The sequence below is a fragment of the Diospyros lotus genome, chromosome 1 (genome assembly GCF_014633365.1).
Source record: "Diospyros lotus cultivar Yz01 chromosome 1, ASM1463336v1, whole genome shotgun sequence".
In the NCBI taxonomy this organism is placed as follows: domain Eukaryota; kingdom Viridiplantae; phylum Streptophyta; class Magnoliopsida; order Ericales; family Ebenaceae; genus Diospyros; species Diospyros lotus.
In genome coordinates this window covers 26,722,637-26,750,589 of record NC_068338.1, presented here as the reverse complement: position 1 = coordinate 26,750,589, position 27,953 = coordinate 26,722,637, and the positions used below count along the sequence as shown (strand labels likewise).

The following is a 27,953-nucleotide window of genomic DNA, read 5'->3' as shown; positions in this document are numbered from 1 at the left end:
ATATTTTTAATTTATTAAATAATCAAATTTATTGAATAAAATATAATTAAAAAATTATTTTCAAAATTTAAAAAAGAACACATTTTCTAATTTTCTGTTTTGAGAAACAGTTTTTCAAAATGATAAAGAGAATACGTTTTCAATTTTTTAAAAATAAACTACCAAAACAGAAAACTGAAAATAAACTCAAAACTCAAAATTAAAAATTGAAAAGTAAAGAGAACGCAATCTAACTGTTTGGTTTTGCAGATTATGATTTATTTTTATGGAGAAAATATAATAACATATGCTTTAATGAACAAGAGTAATCAACGTCCCAATTGGTACATTAGATTTAGTGTATTGTTTGAACGATTTTAGGCCATGTTTTTTTTGTTGTTTTCAGGTTATTTTTAGTTTTCAGTTTTCTAAAACAGTGTTTACATTCATATTTTAAAAAACAAAGAAAAATTTTATAAAAAAAAAAAAACTCAAAACAACAAAAAGTCGTTTTGGTTGTTTTCTTCACAAATACATTTAAAAATTTCAAAACGCGAAAAATACTACAGACAAAAAAATATCGTTTTTAGCAATCTCAAAATAGATATTCAAAATACAAAATTAAAAATGAATTTAAAACTCAAAACTGAAAATTAAAATATAAAGAGAACAACCTCTTAGCTACTATTTCTTTTTCCCATACCTTTTAGACTTGAACTCTGTGGCATTTCAGGTAACTTCCAACTAACCATGCTTCTTCTACTCCATTTAGTCGTATTGCGTAGCAACCAGGGGGTTGACATCACAAATGCACCAGCCTTCACGTAAAATGGTGGTTGACTTCTAAGTATGCCATAACACCCTAAGTCATTGTTTGGGGAGTAGTTGGTGGTTGGTATCACAAATGTGAACACTTGTACAAATGTACCATTTTAATGATTAGGAAAAGTCATGAATTGACGATTTTTCTATATGTTGTTACTCGCTAATTTATGTTACTTAGTAATTGGGGGTTGGCAGCATAATTGTGAAATCTCATGTAAGACGTGACCTAAATTATGAATATGTTTATGCACCTTTAATGATTTTTTTGGCGAGTAGCCAAGGGTTGGTAGCACAACCGTGAACTCTCGCGTAAAAAGTCTGACAAATCTTTAGAAAAGTTCCTCCTAGTAGGACTCTGCAAGCGACTCTTTTGATTATCTCTTGCTAGTGTATTTTCCACTTCTTTGTTTTGAGCCACCTTTCATGTTTCACGGGAGAGTTAAATCATAAATATGCTTTGACACATTAAGCTATAATACTTAGCGAATATGCTTTTTTTGAATGGTCTTAGAATGTGACATTGAGAAAGATTTTTTCTTGATATTTGTGAATTTTGTTACAAGAACTGTATATTTTTTTGTTCTTTAGTTGCTTTGATCTTCTTAATCTTTTGTCGTGAGGCTCGGGGTATACCCTACCTCAGAATTATAGATCGCTTTGGTTAGTTTTATGAAATTCTTATTTATAAAAAAAATAAAAATAAAAAAAGGAAGAAAAGGAAATTGTTTAATGATTCCCTTTTCTGGATTAAAGTATATGCATGTGCAATGATACTGGTAGGTAGGACAGACATTGATCTTGTATTACAAATAAAATATATATTGTTGCATATAGTTGGCTGCCGACAAGTATGAATTTGAGTTCAAGGCATCCTCTAGCTCTAGGTTAGTATTAGGAACTCGTCTTACTTAAACAGTTACAGAGGGATAAAAAAAAAAAAACATAAAATAGAAGGTCCATGTTTGTATTATTGCTCTGGCCAAATCTTTGACTTGTGTTTAGTGAATCATAAAGCATGTTAACATTAAGAAAAGGAAAAGAAAAAGTATAAATATAAGCTCAAATGAAAGGCTAAATATTCATTTCTCTCGTACATAATCAAGTGAAGTCTCTTGTACGGCCTAAGTGAGTTACTTAAATGACAATAAATTTCTGTGTATACACCATGTGAGGGGAACTTAATGCATTTCGTATTTCTCAATAGATGCCAATTAACTATTGGGCTAAATACTATAATTTTCTCGCATTATTGAAACCAAAGTGCTTTAAAAGACAAGTAGAGCGGGGGCTGCTGATTATAGTCAAATCTTAAGGGAAAACGTGGGAAGAGGACAGAACAGGTGGGGTTCATAAAGAAAGAAAAAAAAAGGTGAAAAAATAAAATATAGAAAATTGATGGTAAAGAAAAGTTAAAAAGCTTTCAAAGGGGAAATAAGCACCGAGATGGGTATTTAGCAGACTTTCTTGACAAATTATTCAAAAGAATGTGGCATTTGCTTTGCTTTTTGCCATTTTTTTTTTTTCCTATAATTTCTGGAAAGGTAAGGGTTTGCATATTATCTCTCTGATTTAGTCCTTGCAGTGGGTTCATACCTGTAAAACTTGTATACAATATTCTTTTGATAGAAACAAAAAAGAAAGAATATATATTACCTCATTAAATAAATAGGGTAAATGAGCAAAAGAAATGTGAACTTGTATTTGTTTTCTTAGAATATATATTATGAATGTTCAACTTTATTAATGGCTGGCTACAAGTGTATTCTTTCTTGTATGACATCTTGAATTAATAGTCAACAATAATAATTAGGTGAAAGCAGCACGCTTTCACCACTAACAGTTGCAGTATAATAGTAACATGAGCTTTATTTGACAATAATACCACTATGAAGAATCCATCTGTCTTTTTACATGTTCTAGGATTCTTTATGTGGAGGAGACATAATAGAAGGTTGAATCCATGGATAAGCAAGAACAACGGGCATATGGGCACTGGCACTGGGATGAAGATTGAGGAAGAACTAACTATAATGGTCTCTCTCTCTCTCTCTCTCTCTCTCTCTCTCTCTCTCTCTCTCTCTGTCACTAGGCATCAAAAAGCATGTGAGGGGGCTTTGATGGATTTTGGAAGAAACCAAGCCACGTGCGAATGAGGGGCTGTCACGTGCGTGCAGGCAGGACCTCAGCCTCAACTTCCATAAATCCCGTCCAACCTGGTTAGGTTTGTCTCTCTATTTATACTTTTATGTGCCTTCCTGCCCCAATTCTTATCAATTGGACACCATTCTTGTGTCTTTTCTTTCTTTAAACTAATATTACTGAAAGGAAAAGATGTCCACAATTTCAATTCTAGACTATATGAGATGCTTAGTTTATATTATTGATATTATGTAAATATGAAATCTTATATATATATATATATTGATAATAATATTTTCTAATCATGAGTGGATCTATGTTAGGATCTAGAACCGTGATCTTCTAGATTTTTGAAAATCTCTTTTATTATATAATACTAAAAAAGAAAAAAAATTAAGAATTGTATTATTATTGTTCCCTTAGATTTTTAAAAGCCCCTTTTAGCATACAATAAAAACCAAGAAAATAAAAATATTGCTAGTATTAAAGTCAAAATCCCATAAATGTAAAGAGATTTATACAGCTAGGCATATTAAGAGACTATGTGAGATATAATTATCGATCCTAATGTTAAAATTTTGATGACTCTTTAAACCTCTAGGCATTTTGTAGTAGAGTTTTTATAATCCATTTGGCTATGGCTCTAAAAATTATTTGTTGGTTTTGAAATTGGGTCAATTCAGAATATCTAATTAACTATATATATATGATAGTAAATAATGTGAAGATATTATTAGTAGTGGTTCTAATAATTGTTTTCGTAGGAAAATAAAGACTACATGCAAATGAAGTAGCTAGGTTACAAAAATTTTAAACAAAATTTGAGGGGTGGAAAGAACAAAAAGAATTAAGAACAAACGATGACAAAAAGATCATAACCAATATGGAGGATGACACAAGGCATATACAGGCAGGCACATGTGAAATTGATCATTAAATAGCACATCAATTCTCTTCTCCAGTGCCGTGCTTAAAGACCCGTATAATTTATTGTGAGACTCTCAATCATGAGATTTCTCAATTAGTTTAATTTTTTTTCATCTGTTATAGAAATTTGTTGTATTATTATTATTATTTTCTTAAATTGGGTTAAAATCATGATTTTATTGTTGGTCACGTGTTTTCAAGTGATTTTTTGAACTCTCAATAGTAGATAAATTTAATATATATTTACTAAATTTTAAAAATATAATTATAGTTACTCATTAAATTTTGGATTATTACTATCTGTTCACTTAGCTTTGTTAAATGTAAATTATCCATTACCCGTTACATCTTATAAATGGAAAATGTCTACATGACTAATGAAATTTAAAAAAATTTAATAAACACTCACTAAACTTTAAAAATGTAATTACTCACTGAACTTTGGATTGTTACTCACTGAACTTTGGATTGTTATTTTATGCTCACTAAACTTTGCTCAATACTAACCATCTATCACTCGTTATATCACCGTCTGATCTTACAAATGAAAAATGATCACGTGGCTAACGAAATCCAAAGTGGCTCAATCAAATCCTTATTTTCGACCAACTCAGCTTCAGTAGTGGCGATTGTCACCGACCCTTTTGCTGCCTTCGCCATCGTCTCGCCTCACCGCCTTGCTGCCTTGCTTCTTGAGCGCCAACCACCGTTGTTGGAGCAAGGGAAATGGGATAGAGAAGAGAGAGAGAGAGAAACAAGACCTTCTCAATGCCACCACCTTGTTGTCTGGTGCTTCGTCGCCGCCTCATCTCTTGATGCCTCGTCACTCAGGCGTGAACCGCAACTAATGAAACAAGGGAAGGGGAGGGAGAGAGAGTGATGCTAAGTTGGCCAAAAATAAAGATTTGATTAGGCCAGTTCAAATTTCATTAGCCACATGGACATTTTTCTTTTGCAAGATCGATAATATAACGAGTGATAAATGGTTAACGTTGAGTAAAGTTCAGTGAGCAGATAGTGACAATCCAAACTTTAGTGAGTAAATAATTACATCTTTAAAGTTCAGTGAGTGTTTGTTAAATTTTTTTCATATTCCATTAGCCACGTAGGTATTTTTCGTTTGCAAGATATAACGGGTGATGGATGATTAATATTAAGTAAAGTTTAGTAAACAAATAATAATAATTTAAAATTTAATGAATAAATAATTATATTTTTAAAATTCTACGAGTTTATATTAAATTTACTCGTGAATAATAACCACTGTACAAGAACAAAGGACAACGGAGCTTGATGCCAGCACAACACAACAAAATAAAATTTTAAAAATTTGATAGTTTTTAGGTTAAGTACCTTGGTCACACGTATGCCTCAATATGACGAAAGGATTAATCATGAATTCCAACCAATCAAAGACGTTGCCAAAATTGGTTGCAGTATTGAAATCTATTTTCCAAATATCAGTGTTAATTCACGGGTTACCCATTAGTAGTAGATCGATAGCGGTAGGTATGGATATGGTCATGGACGGCTTAACTAACACACACTGCACGCCCATACAAAAAGTCGGTAGCTGTATGACTTGTTGAAATTTTTCTTAATTAAAATCGATAGCAATAGGGAATGTTAATGCCACTGCATAAATCACTCATACAATGATTCGTGACACTGCACAAATCCTAGGAAGAAACAAGCTTCCAATACGTAACTTTTTTTAGGTCAGAAAGTGAATTTTTACTGTATGGATACATGCTAGGATTTGGTTTGCCAATTTGGCATATTAGGGTTTTGTTTTTTGATCTGGAAAACTGTATCTTGTTATAACACTGTGATAAAATGATGATCTAACAGTAGTGTGCTGATAATCAAACAATTTGCAGAAATTAAACTGATGGGGAAGGGCAGTCCGGGGACATGGGAATTTGCTAGGGAAAGTGAAACAAACAGTTGGCACAAGAAAGGAGAATCCAAAGATGGAAACCATCTTCCCCACCCCTACTTAAAGAAATACTATGAGCCTATAATTGAGTGATTGAAGAGAGGGCTGCTGCTGGCAGTGGCTACTTCAGACTAGCACGAGTCAGACAAAAAAGAGCTGCTCATATACAGAAGCAGAACCTTCACCAACATTATTCTTGCATCTCTCTCCTCTCCTCTCTTAACCATTTCCATGGGGCTGTGTACAGTAATCATTAATCATTAATCATCTTGTGATCGATGGAACCTTCACCAAATCATTCTTTTCTATATGAACAATATATAAAGGCCGATATTATGTCGTGTTACTTATTGTGTATTTATACCGTGAATACATAATAAATGATGTTATATAACTTTTGAGATTAAAATAAATTTTATTTTCATCACTGTATTTAATTAACAACGTATGATTAAATATGTTCTCATGATCAATCACGGATTTGATAGCACACTGATCTCTCGTGTCATTGGTTTCCAACTCCCAAAAGCATAGTAGAAGTAAAGCTGTTGACTGTCGTTACACTCAACTATTTTTTTACCTAAGCTCAGAAACCAACGTCGGCTATGGCTTGGTTTCTGGTTGAGGCTCATAGGGTTTGATTAGAAGTAATAACGTGGAAGTATTAATGTAAGTACAAGAAGAAGAAGCCATCAAGCACAGGAAATTAATTCACTCAATCAGATTAGACAAAATTTTGTCGGCAGTGCAGCAGCTTCTTTCCAGCTCTCACATGGCAAGGGCACAGTATAGAAAATGTTAATCTACAGCAGAGTCAACTTTGTTTGAAGCTCTTGGTTTAGTTTGAGCTGAGGTGGCAACTGGGTAGAGTCCACCATTTGGAATATTCCAGATTTGAGAGATGGTTGTTGGCCAAGCTTTTTCATGATGCCATAATTGCCATTGTTTTGATTGAATCTTTTTCATTCTTCTTCTTCTTCTTCTTGGTTTAGAATGAGTCTATTTGTATTTGTCAAAGAGAAAGGGCTACATACAATACAAACAGGGGGAGGCTCTAGATCCAAGGCTTTTGCATGTTAATTATAGCAACATGTCTTGTATAGTTTAGTACTCCTCGTATTAGGTGATAAGGGAGTTTTATATTGCAGTGCAAAAGTTTTGATCAACCCATTGTTGATTAGGTGACAAGGGAGATAGAAAGATTTGTTATATATATATATATATATATATACTATTTTATTTTGAGTGTACAGTAGATAAAACTTTTATTAGATATCTATACGAGTTTATAAATCTTGCTCATCAAATAAACATACAAAAATATATGATAATCACTTTTAAAAGACGTTTAAATCTTAATTGTGGAAAATACCACTCTAGCTTGGAAAGACTTTTTTTTTTTTTTTTGGGGGGGGTGCTAAAAAATTGAACTCTTCAGGGATAAGCTCACACAGAATTTTTGCGCGATCTGTGTGATTTACAAGACACGTACATGCCTTGTCATAAGTCTATGAAAAAAATTAACATGTGTCCAAAGTGGGCAATTTTCTATTCCAAAATAGATAGTCAATGGGTTTACACCAAACAACGGAGAAATGCGCTCTCATCACGAATTGGTCAGTTTAAGTGTTCTTAAATTAAGCAGAAATTACACTTAATGAAAGTGATCTAAGATTGTAGAATTGTCACCATTTGGATATTATAATTAAGACGTCATTTTTTGTGTGTATAATAATGAAGAAATCAACTTTACATAGGTCAAGTGGTAGTAGATATATATGGCGCAAATTAAGCATCCAAAAAGGCCATATGATTGAACGAAACAAGTAACAAGAGTGAAGCATGGCATGCCATGGCATGCTAGAGAGTGCTCGAAGCAAGGAAACTGGAAAAGGACTCTTAAGGATGGATAAGTCATGAGTCCAAGTCCAACACCCACCCAGCAAATCTCGCAGGTTTTGGCGCCACTTTTACTCCCCATTTCCGCCCTTTTTCTTCAAACAAACATTTCAACACCATATCTGATATCTCCCCCTCAATTATCTATTCTCTCCCTTCTTTTCATGTGATTTCAATATTTCAAACTAAGTGCCCTTCACTTCAGTCTTCTGTTTTCAAAATATTCAGCTTTCACTTTCATATTTTTTCCCATAAATTTTAATATGTTGTTTGACAAATTTACCAGATTTTATTTTGCATTTTGGGTAAAAAAAAAAGAAGAAAAAATAGTAAAATTTGAGGGGGCCAGAACTAAATGTATCTTTGTATATGGGGGCACACACAGAAGCTTATTTGACAAGAGCAGACACAGAGCTCCACGCCCAAAACATGCCCCCCAAAATTCCTGCTTCCGATCTAATCTAAAAGAAAGCAAAATCCCAAATCACAGCCGACACTGGCCCTTGCTTTTTTTATTGTTTTCTTTTTTTCTCCATCCTGCATGCTTTTGGGTAAATTTTTATTGACTCAAATGAAATCCCCAGTTATCTTTTTACACCGTTAATCTATTTTGTTCTCTACAATCAACAGTAGTCGACCCACCCAACCCCCAACATATAACAATTCTATAATTATGATTTGTTGTAATGAGAAGTTTGTGTTCATATTACATGCTACCCATAAGATAAGGAGGAGAAACACATAAACTTAGTAAATTCCAAAAGTAACAAATAAAATGGATAAACAAAGGGGTTTGTTTTGAGGAAAAAAAAAAAGTGGAGGCAAAGGATGCTTCATTACCCATTAGGCTTCCATCTTGGTCTAAGAAAGGCTGTTTATGACTCTGCACTTTCCCAACTCTCCAAACATGAAACTTGCCTCATTATTCATTTCCTACTCTTTTCACCAAATCCTGCCATCTGATCCAACTTTTTCTGTTGTTTTCGTAATTAGTAACCTATAATAATATAGCATTATATATATATATATATACACACACACACATTCATTGCCGACTTTAAGGGTTTTGTGAGGGAACTAATGCACGGTTAGAGTTGCACCATTAAATGTACATTACACTGGTACCATTTGACCTTTCCAAGCAATAACTAATCAACTACCCACTAGAGATTTTTATTAGGACAATAATTATTAGAAGAAAGAAGGAAAAAGGAATAAAAGAAAAAAAGAAGATAACCCACAGATCGAAGAATCAAGTTTATAGTAAGTTTGGCATCGTTTTTATATATAAAAGCTGAGTGAAGGACAAAATAAAGCTAAAGAAGAAGCTTCTTTATGAGTTATTCTTGCAGTAACATGTGTTTTAGAAAACAAGAACACTTGTAGAATAAGAAAGTTTCTTCTATACCTTACAACAAAAATAACCAACATATATTTCCTCTTTTTAATATCAAAGTGTGAAAATAGAAAGCATCATCTTCTATCCCATTTGCCTTTTGAGTTTCTTAAGAAAAAAAAATTACTAAAAAAAACGATGCCATTCCAAACCAAGCCAAATCTGAACAAAAATCTAATCATGTTTCAACTGGAAGTAACATATTGCTTCTGAGCAATCTTAATCTTCTGATATATTGCTTAACTAAAGTTGTCAATTTGAATCTTTAATGGTCTTTTCTGTGTGAAATACTAAATAAGAAAGTATTATTTACCACAAGACACATACATATAAATATATATATATATATCCAACTCGCGGTGGACTCATATTTTCAGTTCACTGGATTAATTTCTAGCTGCACCAGTACATGGCATTTGGATGGCGGGAAATGGTAATATGCGATCGATTTTTAAAGATGTTTAATTCAAAGACGACACAAAGAACGAGGGCTTCTTTGTAAGTTAGATATTCCCATTATACAAATTAATTACTACTTGAAAACATAAAATAAAATAATATATATAATACCTATAATCACTGAACCATGACCCAAGCTTTAAGGCATTAATGCTTGATTTATATTTTTTATTTCCGTCAAGAAGAATTCAAAATTACATAGTGAGATGAGATTAAATGTGTCCAAAATTTGATGGGTCAGTGGTCCCTGAATTGTCTGTCTCGGAATATCCGCCGGAATCTGACAACACTGGCCGTGATCCAACTCCGGTCGCCGGAGTTTGAGTCCCCCCCCCCCCCCCCCCACACTCTAGCTATTTGCATGGATTCTTTTTTGTGGGGCAAAATAGCCCCCACTCTTCACTCCTAGTTGGAACAGTTAAAAAGGCCTTATAACCTGATAGAACATTACTAGATTATATATTACATTACAGAGAGTGAGAGAGTAATAAGATCCCCAAAAAAACACCAAATTTGACTATAAAATACCCCCTTCTCTCTCTCCATTTCCATCACCAGCTCCACTCTCCATTTCCATCACCAGCTCCACTCTCTCTCTCTCTCTCTCTCTCGCACATTGCCAGTCTTCTCGGTGTTTCTCTTCTACTCCGATAGAAAAGAAACACTCAAAGCCGACTAGTTCTGGCAGAATCTGCAAGAGGGGGGAAAACCCAATTTCTGCACTCTTTCTTGGTAGAGACTCAGAGAGAAACAGAAACCCACTAATCCATACACATTTTTGCTTAGATCTAAATGGTTTCTTTAGGAAGCTAAATCCCGAGCTAATTCTCCGACCTTTCCCCTGTTTCGAAACCCCTCTGTTTCTTCTGCAACTTCTCGCTGTTGAAATGGCCGGGGTGAAGGCTCTGATTCCGGAGACATTCGGCGGGGCGAGAGAGGACATAGCGGGGCAACTTGGGCTGATCTGGGAACTGGTGAAGGCGCCATTGATAGTGCCGTTGCTGAGGCTGGCCATGTACATATGCTTGGCCATGTCTCTGATGCTCTTCATGGAGAGGCTTTACATGGGCATTGTCATCATCCTGGTGAAGCTCTTCTGGAAGAAGCCCGACAAGAGATACAACTGGGAGCCCATTCGGGAGGACCTTGAAATCGGGAGCGGGGCTTTCCCAGTGGTCCTTATCCAAATCCCAATGTTCAATGAAAAAGAGGTTTGGTTCTTTCTGTTCTGTTCGGTTTGTTTCTTTCTTGTTTCTCTCTTTCTTTCTGTGTTCTTGAATACAGAGAGTATGTGTGCGATTCGGCATTGTTGATTTTCTGGCTTCTTGGTTTCTGGGGATGGTGGGAGCGGAGAGGCTGAATTGGGTGCTTTGTTTTGGGACAGGTTTACAAGATCTCCATTGGGGCTGCCTGCAACCTTTCATGGCCATCCGATCGCCTCGTGATTCAAGTACTTGATGATTCCACTGACCCTGTCATCAAGGTACTCCTCAAATCCTCCCTCCAATTTGAAAAAGTTCTCCATGAAATTCAGTACTTTCACTTGCCTTGAATTCCCAAATTTTCGATTCCGGATCCAAAGTGGTGTTCTATACCCAGTACCCACAACAAATAAAAACAAGAGAAATGTTGGGTTCTGTTAAGAGATAATTTGGTCTTGAAATTCAATCATTTACAGATCTGGTGTCCTTATATTTGCCATTACTGCTCTAAAGATTCACCATTATCTGTACTTGTTCAAGAAACCACAGGGCCCAGCAGCAATACCACAATTCCGCAACTCTTGTTTAGATACCAAAACAATCATCATATATTATCATCACTTTAAAAACTGACATTCTTGAATTTCCCATCCGCATATTAAAATTAAGACAACACATTAACTCTTGGCAGGATATGGTGGAGAAGGAGTGCCAGAGGTGGGCTAGCAAAGGAATCAACTGTAGGTACCAAATCCGAGAGAACCGCGTCGGGTACAAAGCCGGCGCCCTGAAGGAAGGCCTCAAGCGCGACTACGTCAAGCACTGCGAGTTCGTCGCCATCTTCGACGCCGACTTCCGCCCCGAGCCCGACTTCCTCCGCCGCGCCATCCCCTTCCTCGCCCTGAACCCGGACATCGCCCTTGTTCAAGCCCGCTGGCGATTCGGTAAGCAAACTCACTAGACATCACGCCCATACTTGCTAACTAAACAGAAAAGAAAACAGGTCGCTATGGCTTCTCCTCATGCTTTTTTACACATTAACTACAGTGCCCATTTTCTCATGCTTGCCCTAATCAAAGTGTCGGTGGAGGCTGCCCCACTGGCAACGCCATAAATGTACGTATCTATATACGTACATGATTGCTTTTCTTTCTTTTAGCTTGGTGTCGGCGGGGCTTTCTTGCAGACCGAACCCATCAATCACGGGGCGGGCGGGACCCGTTTCTTTCTTACCCGTCCCGATTAGAACAACTGGGTTGCCTTGTCTGGTAGCCGTCCGATCACGTGTTGGGACCCAGTTAACCCAATATTACACCCAAGCCGTCCGCCATCCACCCCCTGTACCATAACGAAATAACCCATAGCGGGAAGAGAAAGTAATGATTGCTTTCTCCAATCGGGTTTGCCCGGAAAGGTACCCTTTTCAAGCCAATGAATTTAACTTTAATATTTAATAATTAATGTTTTAATATCTAATATTAATTAAAAAATAATAATCATTACTATTTTTTCTGAATTTACCAATCACGTTGGAATGGGTTTGTCTTCATTAGCCAAGCCATTAAATCATTAATCACCGAAACCAAAGTAAATTAAGATTATACTGTAAAATGACGTTGGCATCCCAGATCGGCCGGCATGAAAGTGCTGGATATCCGGGGTAGGTTTGTCATTTTGCTCAGCGGGCGGAGAGCCGGGAACGGTGGATGTCGCATGCAGGAGGGTAGATTCGTCATTTCGAGGGTGCGCATGCACGTGCTTGGGCTCGAAACTGGGTGGAGAGTATCACATGATCGGGTGGGCCCCACCCGGCCTCTCACCGACACTCGGAGTCGGGATTTTGGGCGAAGGGAAGGAGTGGGAATGTGTTCGGATGACGTGGCATGTGTCCCAGTCACGTGAGGACAAGAAAGCTAGGGTCTGTTTGGAAGGACAAATCACTGTTTGCCACCTCACCGGTTGCAGGGTATGCAATGTGGTGGGGGCCGCATTATATTCTTTCTCTTTTTTCTTTTTAGAAAATTGATTTTGATTGCTACCACGACATTATTATTATTATTATTATTTATTTATTTATTTATTATTTTTTTTTTTTTGGGGGGGGGGGGGCGCTGGGGGAGAGAGGGGAAGATATACGAGAGTGGTTTTAGACTTTTATGATTTTGAATTCAATTCGCACAATTTATTTATGTATTTACTTAATTAATTTTGCATCTAGTGATATGATATCAGCTGGTAAATGTCTTAACAAAACTGATTTCCTAATTATGCAGTAAATGCGGACGAGTGCTTGATGACAAGGATGCAGGAGATGTCATTGGATTATCATTTTACAGTGGAGCAAGAAGTGGGATCTGCTACTCATGCATTCTTCGGATTTAACGGTAAAAAAAAGAACCTTGGTATCTGCTAAATCATACCAATGATTAGAATTTAGTCTGTTTTTGATGTTGCAATGATTGATGGAATAGTACTTAATCATGAACAACAGGGACTGCTGGTGTGTGGAGAATAGCTGCAATCAATGAAGCTGGCGGGTGGAAGGATCGAACCACAGTGGAGGATATGGACCTTGCTGTCAGAGCCAGCCTCAGGGGCTGGAAATTTGTTTACCTTGGTGACCTCCAGGTACTCGGTTTAATTTAGTTCTCCGTCTTAAGTATACTTAAAAGAGGGTCTACAATTCTATAAAAACGGCTCTCTTCCGATCCCCATAAAAAAGGGGGAAACTTGTGCAGTTAGACACTTGAAGCGCCTTTCACATATTCCACACTCTTGTTTTTTGGGCATCTTATGGACAATGTGGATTGTTATTTGATGTGTGACATGTTGTAGGTGAAAAGTGAGCTTCCCAGTACTTTCAAAGCCTTCAGATTTCAGCAGCATAGATGGTCCTGCGGTCCTGCTAATCTGTTCCGGAAAATGGTGAAGGAAATCATTCTAAACAAGGTTGGTTAGTCAGTTCTAGAAAAGATATAGATGATGGTTTTGTAACAATTGAACCAAGAGATTAATGACGGGCATCTTTAATTTGTTTTTCTTTATGATCTTAATGCAGAAAGTGACGCTCTTCAAGAAGGTGTATGTGATCTACAGCTTCTTCTTCGTTCGAAAGATCATTGCCCATATGGTGACCTTCTTCTTTTACTGCGTTGTGTTGCCACTGACCATTTTGGTGCCCGAGGTTGAAGTCCCTATATGGGGAGCCATCTACATCCCTTCTATAATCACCACTCTGAATGCAGTTGGGACTCCAAGGTGAGCAAATTCTTTGCAAACTCATCACTAACTACTACAAATTAACGAGAAGTAGAGAAGATAACACAACTTTGTTTTGCTTTACCGATCTTTCTAATTAACAGGTCGATTCATCTGCTATTTTACTGGATCCTGTTTGAGAACGTGATGTCTCTGCATCGTACCAAGGCAACTTTCATTGGTTTGCTAGAGGCTGGAAGAGCTAACGAATGGGTTGTGACCGAAAAACTTGGAGATACTCTCAAGAACAAATCGAATGCCAAAGGACCAAAAAGGCCGGTTTTCAAGATTGGAGACAGGTGAAGCACTCTTTTCAAATTCTTACTTAATGTAACATACTGTGAACATTATACTTAACATGCAAACTTGAGCAAGAATGCTCTTAGTTGAGCATCTTTGTCAATTAAGGTATACAGTTTCTAATGACTTGGGCAAAAATTGGTCCAATGAATTGACCCATCTTACCTTAACATGATGTAGTTTGTTAGCATATATTTCAGAAAGTTTAGTGAATCCAAAGTTGCATTTACCCATCAAAAATGTTTTCGTCAGAAATGACGAAGAGGTAGAATTCATATAGCAGACTGCACATAATATATGGCAAAAGGCTTAATATGTTGTTGTTGTAGTTTCCAAGCATATGAATGTGATCTAACTTGTCCATTTTGCACGTTACAACAAATATTGTGTATATTGATTGTGTTTGATGGTTAAAATTGACAGAATCCATCTATTGGAGCTGGGATTTGCAGCATTCCTCTTCTTCTCAGGATGCTATGATTTTCTCTATGGGAGGCACTACTACTTCGTTTACCTCTTCCTACAAACCATAACCTTCACTATCACGGGATTCGGCTACATTGGCACCATCGTTCCAGGCTCCTAGTCGCCGACGCTCGGATTCTGCCCCCCCAACCAACCGGCCGGCACAATTCTTGCTACCAAATCCATCTCATCAACATGTATCTTTCTCATCTATAACAGCTAGCACATATATCAGTGCACTTCTGTTGCCAACAACTTGATCTGCATTTGTTCCAATTTGATCAGCTCATAAAAACAAAATTCAAGGCCCATTAATCGTGTTGAGCAGGAAATTCCAAGCTCTAGGAGAAATGCCAAAAAGAGAAGAAAGAAAAACTGGAGAAGAAATACCAACAAGAAATACGTTTGAGCAGAAGAGAGACAGTTCATAATATATGCTCTTAGAAAACACTACTCTGTGGTCTTACTTATTCTATTCAGACAGATTGTTTTTCTTGTAATTGCTAGGGTTTGTGTTTGTTAATTTCTATCTTGTTCAGCTTCTAAATTTGTTTTCCTTAGCTTGAGTGAGATAATAAGTTTGTCTCAAAGGGCCAACCTTGTAAGCAAAGTTTTTTCCAAATCTGTTTATTTGGTGATAGATGGCTTGCATCAGAAATTTTATATCTGTAGAAATAAGCTTAGGGTATTCTGTTGCTCTGTGAGGTTTGAAAGAGGATATCATTTATACCTAAATTATTATTATTATTATTTCTTATTACTTAGTTACACAGTTTAAATTTGTAATTTTTTCCTTATAAATGAGTAACTTTATTATCAAATTCGCCGTCATAATATCTTAAGCATTACGTTGAGAAAATTAATGTATGGTTCATTTGGCGTTTGTGACATTACAGTCACTATATCTACATAACATTTCTGAAATTGTCTCTATTTTATCCAGTTTTAAATCGTTTGGGACCCATATAAAAAAAGTAAAAAGAAGAAGAAAATAAGATGGGAACATCTTCGTGGTCGCTATTCATGCCTTGTCCTAGCTAGATAGTTGTTTAATGCTTCTGCCATGAATTATGGGCATGGAAAAATGTTTCACATCCATTCCTTCTATGTCAAGTTGTCATCATATGGTAAATTAATATGGCACAAAGAAAAACATTAAACTATGCTTTCACTTGCACCGACGAACAAGAAAGTAGATTCTCAAAGTTACAATGCTAATGGGGGCATAATTGGTATTGTAAAGTTAATATTAGAATATGGTTCTTTCTTTTGGTGGCTTTGGGAAGGCCACTCTTTTCTTTTCTTTTCTCTGTTCTTTCCACTTAATTTAACCCATCAAAGACAACAAACAGTGGGCAGTGGCAGCTTATTACATATATATATATTACTATTTGCAGATCTGATTATGGAAACTTCCAAAGCAAGTTAATCAATGTGCTTGTTTCCAAAGAAATGCCCAGAGAACAAGAAGTTGCTTTAGTTAGCTTTCTTTTACATTTTTTCATGGTTAGCCTCTCGCTCTTACAACTTTATTTGCTATTTTTTATTATTATTATTATTATCATTAGTTATCAAATGTTATCTCAACGATCCCTCTTATGACTTTGTGAGGACAGTAAAATGAAAATGAAATACAATTGTAATTTGGCTGCAAATTAATTTGCAATAACGTATCTGTCCTTTTAATGGAACACCGAACCGAACACACAAAAGTGGATGAATAATATGTGTGTGTTTGTTTCTCAGACAAGTCCTGCCTGCACTCGCACTTGTCATTTTCATGCCCACATCCCACTGAGAGGGACCTCCACGTTTTCTTTTCTTTTTTTTTGTTTTTATCTTTGCCTAATTCTCTCCCTCACAATAATATGGGTGGGGAAAGCTTTTTTATTAACTAAATCAGATTATAATTAATCTCATTTCTATTTTATTTATAGGATTGCACATCTATTATAAGATCATATTTCAATTTTGTTTTTACCCTTTGCATATGTGTCTTTGTCTTTTTAGATAGTGTTTTTTAATCAAGATATAAATTAAAAAAAAAAATGAGATACGATAAGTATTTCAGACAAAAATATTTTCTATTATGTTTATTAAATTTATTTTACGACCATAGAAAAAAAAGTTATGTAACTTCTTATTTGAATTTTTTCAAATAAATTTATCTCTTTCTATTTCGAATAAATTATTTTAATCTTTACAAATAAGAAAAAATGATACATGGTTTAACAAATAGTTCGATAAAATTATTAGAATATTTATTATTCTTATTTTAATTATTTTATATTTTAATTCAAAAAAGATATTAATTTTATTGTGATTCAATTTTATCTTACTCAATTTAATAAACACTTACTTAGAATGAGATAAAAGACACATTTTTATTTTATTGACTTTCTTAACAACATCTTTTTTAATAATCACTCTTCTCGAGGCTAAGGAGAGAAAAAAAAAAAGAGAAGAAAGAGGAAGAGTGAAGGGAGAAGCAAAGTTATGGAAATAATTCTGCAAAGAGAGTAGTAGTCAAGTACCCTCCTAATAATAATAATAATATACAAAATGGTAACTTGTACACAGAATGAAGAGACAGTATAAGTTGAGTTTAAATTAATTAAATTAAATAGCTGCGATAACCCAGAAAGCAACTTCATACATAACCCAGATCTTGCGCGATTCTTCAGCTTCCTTCTTTAACCCATGAATCCTACCAAAAAATTCTCAAATCCATTAAAGTTATGTACCAAATCAGCCCGCATCAGCAAAACTTGTAATATAAATCAACCCATCTTAGAATTATTGCATTTGCACCGTCCCCCTTACCGTTCGTACTCTCAATTTTAACAGAATAGATAAATTTTAAACAAAAAATTTGTCTTATTGCGTAGAGTAAAGAGTCAAACTCACGATCTACTGATATAAATCTCAATTTATTATTACTCAACTACTTAATCTATGTCCAATAACACCTAATATGTCATCTTGTTAGATAGTCTCTTTCACACTTACATATAATATAATGTGATGACGATGGTAAGAAAAATGGATCTCACACATATATATATATATATATGAATCGTGTGGATCCATGAGACACTAAGTATTATATCAAATAAAATAATTACATATTAGTTAACACACATGAATCGAATGCCAGTTGAGGGTCTTCACTTTATGCTCTTGCTCATGTAGGTATTTTTGTTTACTAGTTGGTACCCATCTTATTATTAAATAAAATTTAAATTCATATACATCCACCTAATATGAATCAAATGCATCACATATTCTATAAATCTAAATAAATTGAAAAAGGCAGATATCTCTGCGAGGAGGCGTAGAAGGGGAAGCTACGGCCAACCCAATGATCAGACAGCAAGACTAAGAGAGAAGACAGCCATCCATCCTCTCACTTCTAAAACCTATTCTTCTCTCTCTCTCTCTCTCTCTCACTTCTAATCACATGGTCTCAGGAAAAATGTGTTAGTTGAGGGGTCTTCTCAGCTTGCTGTACATGTCTCGTGTTTGGCAACAGAAACAGGCACCATCACATTCATTCATGTCCTACATTATTTTTTTAAAATTTTATGATATTTAAGAATATGTTATATAATATAAAAATATATTATATAACACGAAAACCTGACATCCAATAAGAAGAGAGTGTATGATTTAAAAATCATTTATATTACAAAATACGCCCTTTTATTGTATTGAACTCATTTTAGGTTATGCAAAATATTCTTTAATTAAATATCATAGCTACATATGATATGATATGATATGAAGTACCTAAAAGTTCCGGTTCATAATTTTTTCCCAGAGTCTTTTAAGACCCTAACACTCATCACCCATTTAATTGTCTGCACTCTGCTGCTAGCTGTGGCAGCAGCCCCCTTCTAAGGTCTACCTCATTTTTCTGCAAATCTTTTAATGCGGGGTTCAACCCTTCATGGCCTTAACTTGCAATACTATATTATATATATATATATGTACTTGGCATGGCATATATCATTACTTGCACTTGCATTCTTCAATCACATTCTCAACAGCTGTAGACTCTTGAGATGCATTTTTCTTTGCTGATCTCATGAGAACCCAAAACACTCACCATCACTAACCAGTGAGACAACCCCGAAACAACAATTGAAGACTCTTCCTTCCTTACATGTCTTTCTATCTAGAAAATTTTGATGGAGCTTTCAAGTTTTAATTAGTTTCTCTTATTTGTGTTCAGATTTTGTCTATATTTAAAAAAAAATAAAAAGTGACCTGTTGTTTGATAATTTTGGTGTGATTTTTAATTCTGTATTTGGGTTTTTCTGTTCTCTTCCGTGGGTGACTAGAGAAGACATATTCAGACATTGAGTTATTTGTCAATGAACACTTTAGTGTTATTCCAATAATTAATTACATCTGAGTTGTCAGCATTAAGTGGTGATAGAAAGGCGAAAATGAGAATACAATTACAATTGTGAAAATATATTTTTATAGTTTCCAAAACTCTTAGGAGTAAAGATGTTCGAACAACCCAATGTGTGTGTGTTTTTTTTAACTGTCAAAATATAAAAACAAAAACTAAAAATAAAAGACTTACCAAACAGGCCTAAAACTAAATTTGTTAAAAGGGGTTTGTGGTATCAAGTTGGACACAACCTCCAAGTGTCGGCAGTTTAATTTATATAAGGAAAGTGATACTGTCAACTTAAATATATGTGAATATACTAATAATAATGATTGGAGTAATTTTATATGAAAAATTCATGTAGCATGTAAATTACAGCAAGCATTATCCTTGACTGATGATATATAATAGAGGAAGCTGGAGAACAAGGCCTCAGTGCTTCACAATTACTCTTTGAAAGGGCTATATGGGTGGGCCTGAGTTGTTATATTTTTTATAGAATAATAATTAGAATTATGGTAAGACACCTTTATTTTTTTATATTATAGCAGCAGCAGCAGCAGCAAAAAGACTTGATGGTGGCTGTGGGGTTCGAACCCACGCGCACTTATGTGCAGAAGATCTTAAGTCTTCCCCCTTAACCTCTCGGGCAAACCACCTGCCTGCCAACAACGGTCCTCTGTTATTATAATATATAGGCATAAAATTTGGTTAATGTATGCGTTTTGGCTACTATTGGGTGATGCTGGATGGATGGTAATTTCTGTTTGATTCACCATCAAAGCTGTGATTCGGGGGCGCCTTTAGTACCAGATAAATTTTTAAATTCTTACGATTTATAATTCTTATAATATTTTTTAAAATTATCTTTATTTTATTTTTTATTTAAAAATGATAAATTCTTTTTAGTATATTAAACATTGGAACCCACAACCTTTTAAAAAGTCAAGAAATGCCATCTTTTTGCGCATTATGTATATATGTGTATATGTTTGTAAGGAGAAAATAATGACAAAAATAACCATGAAAGGAATATGGGATTATAAGAGGGTAAATGGTGTTTTAGTTTTTTTATTTGTTAAAAACTTTTCTAAATTCATCGGAATCCAAGATTTCTAACTCTCCATGAAAATCTTTTTTGTGAAAAAAGTTAGTTAAAAATAAATCTTGAGAATGCTATTTTTTTAGGATTCTTTTTTTAAAAAGTTGTATTAAATATGAGAATGTAAATTCTTAATTAAATATTTTTAGGAATTTAAAAACTTCTCTTGTACCAAACACCATCTAATAGTGTCAAGTACTATAATCTAAGTTATAAAAAATAAAAAAGAAATATTACTTAATTTATAAGTTGTATTATAAGTTGTTAAGAAATATTAGTAAGGTGTTTAGGTGTACATTACCAACGTTTAAGCTAGGTAACTTAAATGCTATTACCACAGCGTTTTACAAAAGCTGTTAAGAGATAGTTTTTGCAAAACACTGCTAATTTATAAGATTTGTTGACCAAATAATTTACCATTTTACCTTCATCTTTTTTACTAATTTTCAGCCATGCCCTTCTTCTTCAACCTCTGTCTTCCGCCACCTTCTTCTTCAGCTCTTCCGCTTGCCACCGTCGCCCATCGTTGTTGCCCCCACTGGCTGCTTCCCGTCAACAACTGCCCCCATCGGCAACATCAGTCGTTGCTCCCATCATCTCTGTCACCGACCGTTTGTCTCCTCTATCTGCTTCAACTTCTTCTCTAACATCAACCGTCCATTACCCCATCAACCGCTGCCTGTTGTCGTCCCCATTCTCATCTCCTTCATTTGTGCTTCTCCTCCTCGTTGTCATTTTCTGTGTATATATGTGTGTGTATATATATATATATAATAGCAATAAACATATATATATATAACATATACAATACATATAATAATATTATATTAATATATTTTTAATAATTATATATAATTTATCAATATCTAATAATAAAATTTTACATCATTCAACATGTCTATTTTCGTCTTTTTATCAAGTTATAATAATTTATTAATTTTTTCAAATCAAACACATAACTATTAATTGATAGCTTAAAAATACATTTTTTCAAACACGTTATTAGCATATATACTACATAATTTAAACACTATAAACAGCTTAAAACACTATCCATCTTAAAAGCTCTAAAAATAAAAGCCTAACCAAACAAACCCTTAATTTATTTAAAACATGAAAGAACTTAATATAGTTTTATTCGTCTTTTAGTTTTCAATTTTGAGTTTTGAATTCATTTTCAATTTTGTATTTTAAGTGTCTATTTTGACATTTTTAAAAATACATTCTTTTTGTTATTCTAAAAACTTGTTTCTTAAAATAAAAAAACAAAAAAACCTCATTCTCTTAGAATTTTAAAAAATCTTATTTTATGATATTTTATTTAATAAATTTAATTATTAAATAATAAAATTAACTCTTTTTAATTAAATTCTACTATTAAAATAAAAAAATAAATTTAATTAATAAATTACTATCATACATCTTAACAATAATTATATTAAATTATACACTTAATAATATACTATATGTTATCTTATATTTTTAATTATAATATAAATATATTATATTTTTAAAATTTTAAATAAATATATAATTTTATTTTCAAATTTTAATAATAATTTTTTTTTCTCTCCTCTTCTTTGACGACCTGCATTTTTTCCGTCGCCGATGATTATCACCGATCAAAGATTCACACGATCAGAGTCTATCATGAAAAATTCCAAACTAAAAAGATTAACATACACAAAAATAAATTAAATTTAATAATTAAATTTTTGAAAATCTAATTTTTAATTTTTGTCCATAAATAAAACACATTGCCAATCGCCACTAATCATCGTGACTAGTGATTTTCGACAATCAAATACAATCACCCAACACTCAAAGGCCTATCAACAATTAATTTCACCAAATTCAATCAAGTTAGGACTTAAAAACAAACAACTTAATACAAGTATAAAAGATTTAAATTAAATAGATACGTCACTAACAAGTAGTCCATTGCAATGCCTTTAGGGCACTCCCAAACCAAAACCTACCAAAACTTAAAGTCTCCAACAATTATTCCAATAATTACATATTCAGAACGAATATGCAAGTATATATTTTATGCTTGTTCAAGTAATAACAATGAGATTTCCCAATATCATGCTAAGAATAGCTAAAATTTTCAAAAGAAGATGTCATTCATTTGATAAAAAATAAAAAGAAATATAAAAAATTCGAGTGACTAAAACTAAAGCAACTACTTTCAAAATAACATAAAGAAAAGCAACAACTAGAATGGAAGAGTTCATCAAAAAGAGAATTCCTCACTTCTTTCATTCAAAACAGTGCATGAAACTTTCATCTCACGCAACTTCTAAGTGATAAAAAAAAAAAAAAAACTCATCTTATTTCTTTTTTTATTACCCTTCTTGTGTATGTATAAGACCAAATCCATTAAGTTTCAAAAAAAAATACTAATCCTCAACTTTTTGAGGAATCCTTCATCAATTCCGATTGAAGAATCTTTATCAATTCCGTCACCAGCAATTACCACTAACCAACTATTCACATAATCAGAGCCTACAATGAAAAACTTCAAACAAAGAGAGTTAACATACGCAAAATGAACCAAATTTAACGATTAAATTTTCGTAAATCTGATTTTTAATTTTCAATCACAAGTGAATCGTATTGTCAATCCTGACCAGTGATTTCCGACAAAGGCAATCACCCAACATCTAAGGGCCCATCGACAATTAGTTTCACCAAACTCAATCAAGTAAGAAATTAAAAACAGAAAACTCAATACGAGCATAAAGGATTTAAATTAAACAGATACGTCACGAACAGCTAGTCCATTGCAACGCCTTTAGAGCACTCCCAAACGCCAAAACCTACCAAAACTTGGAAAGGAAAATAGCAATAAGGTATCACAGGTTTAGTGGATTGAAGAAATACGGGTCCGCTGGTAGTAGCATCACAAGGCAAATGGCAATGGCAACCTCAAGCTTTCTGTCTTGTGTTGAAAATCCTACCAACCCCACCAAAAAAAAAAAATTAAAATAAAACCGATCCTGTGTTCAATTCCATTCTCCAAACACAATAAATAATACTCTTCCGCTGCAGCATATTTAGGTTTCCATCTCTACTTGCCGCCATGCTTGGCCTTCGAGTGAGACTGTAAAGCACCATCTGAATTGAATGTCCTGTTAGTTAAAAAGGGCATAAAAACTATCAGTCTTTGCTAATTCAAACCATAAACAATAAAAATAATCAATCAGCTCACAGTAAACGAACAGACTTGTTACAGGATTTGCAAGTAACTTTGCCATCCGACTTTGGCGTCTGCTCCTTGGACTTGTTGCTGCCAGGAGTTTTGCCTGCCTGCTTTGCTGGGTGGGGAGTCGCTATGTGACCACCACCCTTCTTACCATCTATAAACAAAAGGGAGAAAAAATACCATCTTAAAATCAAATTAGAAGTATAATCAGCTAAACTTTGGTCTTGTTATGAAGCACTATAGCCTCTGAATGACTTTTAAATGGATTAAGAATACAAATCAATATGAGGCTACTCCATCAAATGAAATATTGGAATATATAATTATAGACCCCAGCTCCTTAGAAAGATATCTTTTGACTAAAGTGTATAAGAGAAAAATATCTTTTGAAAATGGTGCCACTGCAAGTAAAACCAATTCTAACTTAATCCCAAGTTTTAAGGTCTTTTTTTGTTTCAGGTTGTGCCTGTCCTTTACATCCTTGTAATTATCACAGAAAAATAAGAACAAACATTAAATGGGCTGCTCAGTTCAGAACCAGGCAAGCATAATGGGATTACACGTATCGCCCATAACACTAATCAATCTAATCTGTACAAGCAAACAGATTAAGCAAGTCACCTGTCTTCTGAGGTGTATCTATTTTGGATTTTTTAGCAGGAACAGGTGTCTTTGTCGCAGAACCAGTGGGCCTCTTCTTGCCAGGGTCAGCCTTCCAAATGAAACATGAAAACAGAAAAGAAACGTTAAACCAGAAATGACTGAAAGGGTACTGCAATATTTGACATCCACACCTCAAACTATTTCTACTTACCTTCTTAGGTGTCTCCTCATCTCCATCCTCTGAATCATCGCCGTCTTCTGAGTCATCTTCATCCTCAGAATCACCAATGTCATCTGAAGCATCCATCATGTCCTAAACAACACCCATTCGTGCAAAATGAAATAACATACTTAGTCACACATGTTTCCCAATGACCCTATAACCATATAAATCATAAAAACAAGAATAAACTTGGGTGATACAAAAGGACCTGCTAAGAAACAAGGGTGCAGAAATTGATCAACTCTAAAAAATTGAGAAACAGGCATGGAATACAGCAAAACATGCTGTTTTTATATTATTATTTAGCTGTGCCTATAACAATAATATCCGTAAATAACACAAAATTCAACACCTATCCCACAAGTCTAGATAAATTTACAAATAATATAAAATCGTCATCATGTATCTTATTACAAATAAAAACACAACCAACATCTATTATTCAATTAAAAATGAGTACAATTTTCAAGCAGCCCAAAAATCAGCCTAGTTAGAACAATTGGGCAAGCCAACCAGACCTTATCAGATACATTTTAACATGCTGTATAACTTTTTACCAATGGCATTGCAACATTATGTGACCACCACATATTTAGGCATATTATGTACACTGTACCTGTGTTGGATAAGAAATGGGCATCCCATTTTAGAGTCTCCACACTTAAAAGATAACACACTATATTTTCTCCATTGTTTTCCACATTTGCATCTCTAAAAATTTACATGCTGTTACATCAATCACCTTTCATTTTATTTGGCATGAGTTGTAAGGAATAAGAAACAATTAAGTTTCCCAAAGGATTAAAATAAATAGCAACTAGTTGATATTGTAGCCATTGATAGACACGAAGTACACGAGACTATTGCCCAAGATAGTTAACCAAGAAAGGCACCTCTTCATCCATGTTGCCAATGCTTTAATTATAGAAAGGAACAAATAATATTTTAGAAAATACTACTGAGGTAAAAGACCCAAAAAGAATTAAGAGAAAAACAAAATAATTTGTCTTATGGAAACTAGTTGTGCTGTTGTCAGGTTAAAGAGTACATCACTAATGCAAAGTATGATTATATTTTACCTTGTCATCATCAGTTTCATCCTCATCCTCGCCTGACTCATCATCATCTGACTCATCTTTTTTTGGCCGCACAACAGCTGCCTTTGGCTTTGCAGATGATTCAGGTTTAGCATCTTTACCTTTAGCTACAGCTGGTTTTCCTTCCTCAGCTTTAGGTTCAACTTTCCCTGGGACATTACATAAACAAAATTCAACAGTTCAGAATTTGAATATTTGTGATCAAGTAGCATCTAACAGTACAAAGTTTACCATTAGCAGCGATGGCAGAAGGGATCCCCTCATCCTCATCTGATTCTTCTGAATCTAAAAGATAGAAAGTAATCTACCATTAAGCTAAAAGAAATATGAAACTGAAAAAAGAAAAGAAAAAGAAAAGCAATTTATAACTACCAAGACTTACCAAAGTCATCTTCATCTTCAGTAGAGAGAAGGCCACAAAATGGTTAAGGAAGAGAAAGACGAGATAGAAACAAATAATTACAACTTATCACTGACTTACCTAAACATCAAATAAAGAAATAAGCAATACTTGTACTCAATGAAAAGGATATGTAAAAGGATTATCTGCCACGTATCCACAAAAGTAGATGCTCCCATTTTTCCAGTCATGCGACAGCTCAAATTCTTTCTCAAATACCAAATCAAATGTAATTTGAGGAAATCTGTCTGCAGAAAGTGATCCCACAATGAACTTCTCACCATTGACATTCAAACGGAGAGGGATAAGCTCATTTCCCTTTTCCTTCTTTCCCTCGCCCAGTGCTGCCTGGAAATTAGAACCATAACATCCCTCAAGAAGAGAAGAAATAGAGGAGCAGAAAACTAAAAACCTCTCCACAATTGCATAAGCTTTGTAGAGAAAAAAAATCAATTAACAAATTTCACCAACAAAGCTGGCAAACTGATCATGACCTGGGAAATATGTATGAGTCTGCTAAATTCAGGTTTGACCTTAAGGGGTTGTCCACCTTTGACTTCAACACCTGAAAGTAGAATGTTAAGATTAGGTCTACAAGAAACAGAGTAAAAAGGACCAACTACATAAATTGCAATATAATGGGGAAAACTAAAATAGATTAATGGAACCAATTGAATTCCATAAAACCTTCTGACAGCTATTAAATTTAAGCTAACTGAATGACAAGACAAATATATGCCTCACAAAAAAATAGTTAACAAAAAGATCCCAAGAATAATAATATAAAGAACTTAAAAATAACAATGAAGATGGCACGATCAAGAATAGGACGCACAACGATATTTCTTCAAACAGGACATACAAAAACAAAAACTAATTTATTTTCTATGAACCTGAAACTACTGCTCTTGTGAAAGTAGAGTAACAAGCAAAAAATCACATAACAGCACACTGTCAACAAACTCTCTAGCATGAAAACTTTGAAGTCAAGATGATGCTGCTCCATGCACTGGATAGTTACATGAACCCTATATCTTTACTCAAGTCATAATAATTATTGAAAAAAAGGTGACAGGGATCAACGATTATTCTAATCGCAACATTCTAGAGACACATGTCACAGCCAGTCACCAATAAGATATGTTTTGCAGTCACCCAACAAAATGCAATCTAAAATAGTGGACCAGTCATGAAATATAGATGTTATGAATAGCAGCCTACATAGCACTGCCGTGTTTGGAAGAGATTTAGTAATGGAATGGAGCGAATGACTTATAAATGAGTGGAAAGGCAGTAAACAAAATGGAATGAGAGATTCTTTTTCATTGTTTGGGAGAGGATAGGATAGGATAGGATGAAAAGCAATGGAATTGGATGGAAGTACGAGCACTTCTAGCCTCTTTTCCGTCCAATCCCTTTCCATTCCATTACTAAAAAGCCTACCAAACAAAGAGAATCCATTTCCATCCTTCACCATTACTTGTCACTCTGCCAAACACACGCTGAATGGGAATAACCACAATGTCATGAAACCTGCAGAATTGCTAATCACATATCCTTGTAGCGATATATATCATTGACAAATAAGCACTTTATCAAACAAAAAGGGGCATTTTAAACCGAATCACATTAAAAACTATAACAAAAAAAAAAAAAAAAGAAACTCCAGTTTGGTTGCGCTGAAATACAGAAGCGGCATAGGAAAAGGCAAGTGCGAGAATTAAAACCAGTTAGCTATTATTGAGTTTTGACAGTATAACGAAAACAGCGAAAATTTTCAGACCGGTTTTTCCTTTTCAAGCACGAATATACATAACACATGAAATTTTCACGTGTGTGTAAAGGAAGCAAGAGACTACGATTACTGCTATAGAATAATAAACTGAAAAGCGAAAACCCTAGCAGAGCGATGAAGGCGGCGTTGATGGAAAGAAGCTTACCCCAAAACTCCATAGATGCTGGCGGGATAAAGAAACAAGGGTTGCGGCGACAGCGGAAGAAAGGTCAGGGGTGCGAAGGTTAAGAACAGCGAGAAAGGAGGAGGGTTTTGAAGGGGGTTTTATAGGAGTTCTCGTTGCCGCCTGGCTTCGCTGATGAGAACTCCGCTGCTAGGGTTTTAGAGTGGGAAAC

The 27,953-nt window shown here is 34.5% G+C and overlaps 2 protein-coding genes and 1 non-coding gene across 3 annotated transcripts; 1 reads left to right on the top strand and 2 right to left on the bottom strand.

The window, feature by feature from the left end:
• The first annotated feature begins 10,032 nt into the window (after positions 1-10,032).
• Positions 10,033-15,466, top strand: LOC127813526 (glucomannan 4-beta-mannosyltransferase 2). Its single transcript, XM_052354540.1, has 9 exons — positions 10,033-10,774; positions 10,948-11,046; positions 11,457-11,709; positions 13,039-13,149; positions 13,257-13,393; positions 13,601-13,714; positions 13,824-14,023; positions 14,128-14,322; positions 14,747-15,466. The coding sequence occupies exons 1-9, from the start codon at positions 10,451-10,453 to the stop codon at positions 14,907-14,909; spliced, it is 1,596 nt and encodes a 531-aa protein (XP_052210500.1). The 5' UTR covers positions 10,033-10,450; the 3' UTR covers positions 14,910-15,466.
• Positions 15,467-19,766: 4,300 nt separating this feature from the next.
• On the bottom strand, positions 19,767-19,849 carry TRNAL-UAA (transfer RNA leucine (anticodon UAA)). The gene has a single exon. It is a non-coding gene; the product is annotated as a tRNA-Leu (tRNA).
• A 3,158-nt stretch (positions 19,850-23,007) lies between these two features.
• LOC127808279 (histone deacetylase HDT1) lies at positions 23,008-27,953 on the bottom strand. Its single transcript, XM_052346750.1, has 10 exons — positions 27,764-27,953; positions 26,318-26,388; positions 25,960-26,171; positions 25,806-25,828; positions 25,655-25,708; positions 25,406-25,572; positions 24,315-24,416; positions 24,122-24,212; positions 23,522-23,654; positions 23,008-23,426 (listed from the first exon to the last, which is right to left on the bottom strand). Exons 1-10 carry the CDS (start codon positions 27,774-27,776, stop codon positions 23,366-23,368), a joined length of 927 nt encoding a protein of 308 aa, XP_052202710.1. The 5' UTR covers positions 27,777-27,953; the 3' UTR covers positions 23,008-23,365.

Coding starts and splice junctions, on each gene's coding strand:
- LOC127813526 (XM_052354540.1), top strand. CDS start 10,451: ATGGCCGGGGTGAAGGCTCTGATTCCGGAGACATTCGGCGGGGCGAGA. Junction 11,047..11,456: donor CCACTGACCCTGTCATCAAG/GTACTCCTCAAA, acceptor AACTCTTGGCAG/GATATGGTGGAGAAGGAGTG. Junction 14,323..14,746: donor GTTTTCAAGATTGGAGACAG/GTGAAGCACTCT, acceptor TAAAATTGACAG/AATCCATCTATTGGAGCTGG.
- LOC127808279 (XM_052346750.1), bottom strand. Junction 25,709..25,805: donor TGAAGATGAAGATGACTTTG/GTAAGTCTTGGT, acceptor TCTATCTTTTAG/ATTCAGAAGAATCAGATGAG. Junction 23,655..24,121: donor AGATACACCTCAGAAGACAG/GTGACTTGCTTA, acceptor TTTTGTTTATAG/ATGGTAAGAAGGGTGGTGGT.